We start from the raw sequence: 2,641 nt of genomic DNA, 5'->3' as shown, positions 1-2,641 counted from the left end.
CAACTTTCTGGCTTTGCCACACCTCACTCCAGCCTGTTTTGAACTAGTCCTTAGCAGTTTGGAAACCATGCCCTTATTGCAGGAGAAATATTTCAAAATGAGTTTCCATGTACCCTGAAACTATCTTGCTCTCAGAATGCTAGGGGCTACAGGGGCCCACTACATCCTTCCTCCGCTCCAGTTTTACATACACTTCGTAAGAGCTTAAAAGAACAAGCACTAAGACCAAGACATTGCTTTCCTCCTTCACCACACAGAGCAGGAAGGGGTCAAAGGTTCTGGTTTTCACTTCCTGAACCACTTGTCTGAAAAACTGTGGTTTTGTGTTCACAGGGTCTGAAGAAATAATAGCTCCTCAGCCTCTTACCCCAACCCCCTTTCAGATCTGTAAAAAAGTTGGTGGACAACAAAAACCAAGCCACAACCCCACCCACCCCGCACACTTCCCAAGTGACAGTAGTTTGCAACTGGCCTGCTGGAAACTAGTTACTGAGCAACTAGGCTGGGACAGGTGAGTAAATGAGGAATCCCTATATATGTAATATGTGTGTGTCACATGTAAGTTGAGAGTCCAGGAGAACGTACCTCATGTGCACTCTCTACCCTTGGAGGTTTTTAAGACCCAGCTAGACAAAGCCTCGTCTCGGATGCTCTAGTTGGGGATGGTCCTGGTTCGAGCATGAGGTTGGACTAGATCAGAGGTTCCCAACCACCGGGCCACGAAGGGTTGGCTGCCAGGTCGTGGCATGAACTTCCATTGCTGGCAGTCACCTTCCGGGTTAAAGCTGGGCAACCCTGGGAAGGAGGGAGGCAGCCAGCTCCGTATGCCCGGTCCCACTCCTACTGCCATGGCTATGCCTGGTGAGGCAACCAGCGCCCAGGCCAGGCCAGGCATGACCCCGCCAACCCCACCTGCAGTGGGGAGCAGGGAGATGTGGGCAGAGAAATGCCTGGGGCAGAGGGTGAGGAGGTGGCTTTGGTGCCTCCTCCTAGAGAAGGCAGTGGAGCCCCTTCTTTCTGGGCAGCCCCAGTTGGGTCCTCCCCAGGCTACCACCTGCACAGCCCACTCCCCTTCCGGGTCCCCCAGTCCCCGCGGCTGCAGTGCCCCAACTCAATCCCATCTTCGTAACTCCCCCCCCCATGTAAAATTAATAAATAAATAAATATGCAAATTAAATTTAAATATGTAAATAGAGTCGTTTCTATACCCGGTCCGGCAAAATTCTTTGAGTGAGTTTGCTGGTCCGCAGTATAAAAAAGGTTGGGAACCATTGGACCAGATGACCTCCTCAGGTCTATTCCAACCCTAATTTTCTATGATTCTATGTTAGAAAGCAGCTTGAGAGCATATGTAATTATAAGAACAGTTATATTAGGACCTTGTACACTAGGAGGGAGAGGAAGGGGAGAGCAACAAAGAGAGAGCTCAGTGTGCATCCAGAGTGGGATTCTTGAAAACTGAAAGCCTGTATCAGACAGCACTTGTACATAACACTTGAATCTGGGTAGCAGGGCCATGCTGGGGCAAGTTCTTAGGCAGTTACCTGAGCATATGGTGAAGTTTGTGGGGTGTCATTCCAGCACCATTATCTGTAAAGGCTAAACAAGCCTCTCCCTTAATTTCCACAACATCAATGCAGAGAAGCTTCGCTGTTACACCAGGGTCGGAGGCATTGTCTGTGGAAGGAAGAAACCTGGCCAGTCAGCACCACTCAGGTGCTCAAGTACTCTCCTGAAGCTCTCACATTATCTCCTGGGAGCTGAGAAGTGAAAATATTTTTGAACTTTTTTTCTCCCAAGTGCAGAGAAATGACACATACTATATTCTCCTCAAACTGCTGACTACATTCTGTAGGTATGCACGTAAGCATGACTTGCACGGACAGAGAATGGGGAAATGCTATGATGTGGCAAAATGGTTCTATCAGAACAAAGTAGGGAGGACCACATAAGATAGGTGTAAGGAAGTTGCAAATGAGTTATGTAAATCATCACAAATGACTGTCAAAAAAACATTTACACACTTTACTCTGTGTTCTCGACACACCACATGTTACAGAAGAAATGTCTTATTAAGAACTTTACCTTCTGTTTACCTGCACAGGTTTGAGCATGTCACAATACACCTGTGCTCGCACATGTGATGCTGTAGCTGGGATGGTCCAGAAATGAGGTGAGGCAAGAAGTCCTTGCCTCTAGGATGTCATAGGCCATTCCAATAACTGCCTTTCTAATACCTAAAAAGGCTGGGATTTTAGGACCTAATCTTGGGACCTTCCAGGGCGAGGAAGAAAGCTCCAACAGGAAACTCACTTCTGCTGCCCTGGTGGGCCACAAGATATGGGACCTGAGACCTAGTGCGGCAGACGAGTGTTTGCTCTGAGCCTGACCTAGGTGAAATGAGGAGCAGGAAACAAAGTGCGAAAGGACATGCCCCCAACCCAGGCAATTGTCTATTAAAGAATAATTGCTTCAGAGAAGCGGCGCTGGGCTGGTGCTCCGCGCCGCGAGGCTGGAGGGGCGGGGAGAGGAGAGGGAAGGTGTCAGGTCCTGCCACGTCCTGACGACCGGCAACACGACCGCCCACCCGCCCTGGGCCGCGGAACTGCGAGGCAGCCCCATGTAGAATTTATCATACTGC

The 2,641-nt window shown here is 49.4% G+C and overlaps 1 protein-coding gene across 5 annotated transcripts in view; it reads right to left on the bottom strand.

Moving 5' to 3' along the window:
• MORC4 (MORC family CW-type zinc finger 4) overlaps positions 1 to 2,588 on the bottom strand; it is a 17,845-nt gene extending 15,257 nt beyond the window's left edge. For 4 of the 5 annotated variants that reach the window (XM_025193220.1, XM_025193222.1, XM_025193224.1 and 1 more), the window contains exon 1: positions 1,545 to 2,586. In XM_025193220.1, coding sequence (XP_025049005.1) covers positions 1,545 to 1,576 — 32 coding nt within the window. In that variant the 5' untranslated portion in view covers positions 1,577 to 2,586. Of the gene's footprint in view, positions 1 to 1,544 lie in introns of all 5 variants that reach the window. The other variant, XM_025193221.1, reaches the window with a different exon arrangement.
• Positions 2,589 to 2,641: the final 53 nt, after the last annotated feature.

Source organism: Alligator sinensis, unplaced genomic scaffold (assembly GCF_000455745.1).
Source record: "Alligator sinensis unplaced genomic scaffold, ASM45574v1 scaffold387_3, whole genome shotgun sequence".
In the NCBI taxonomy this organism is placed as follows: domain Eukaryota; kingdom Metazoa; phylum Chordata; order Crocodylia; family Alligatoridae; genus Alligator; species Alligator sinensis.
This window is presented reverse-complemented; position numbering and strand designations above follow the sequence as displayed.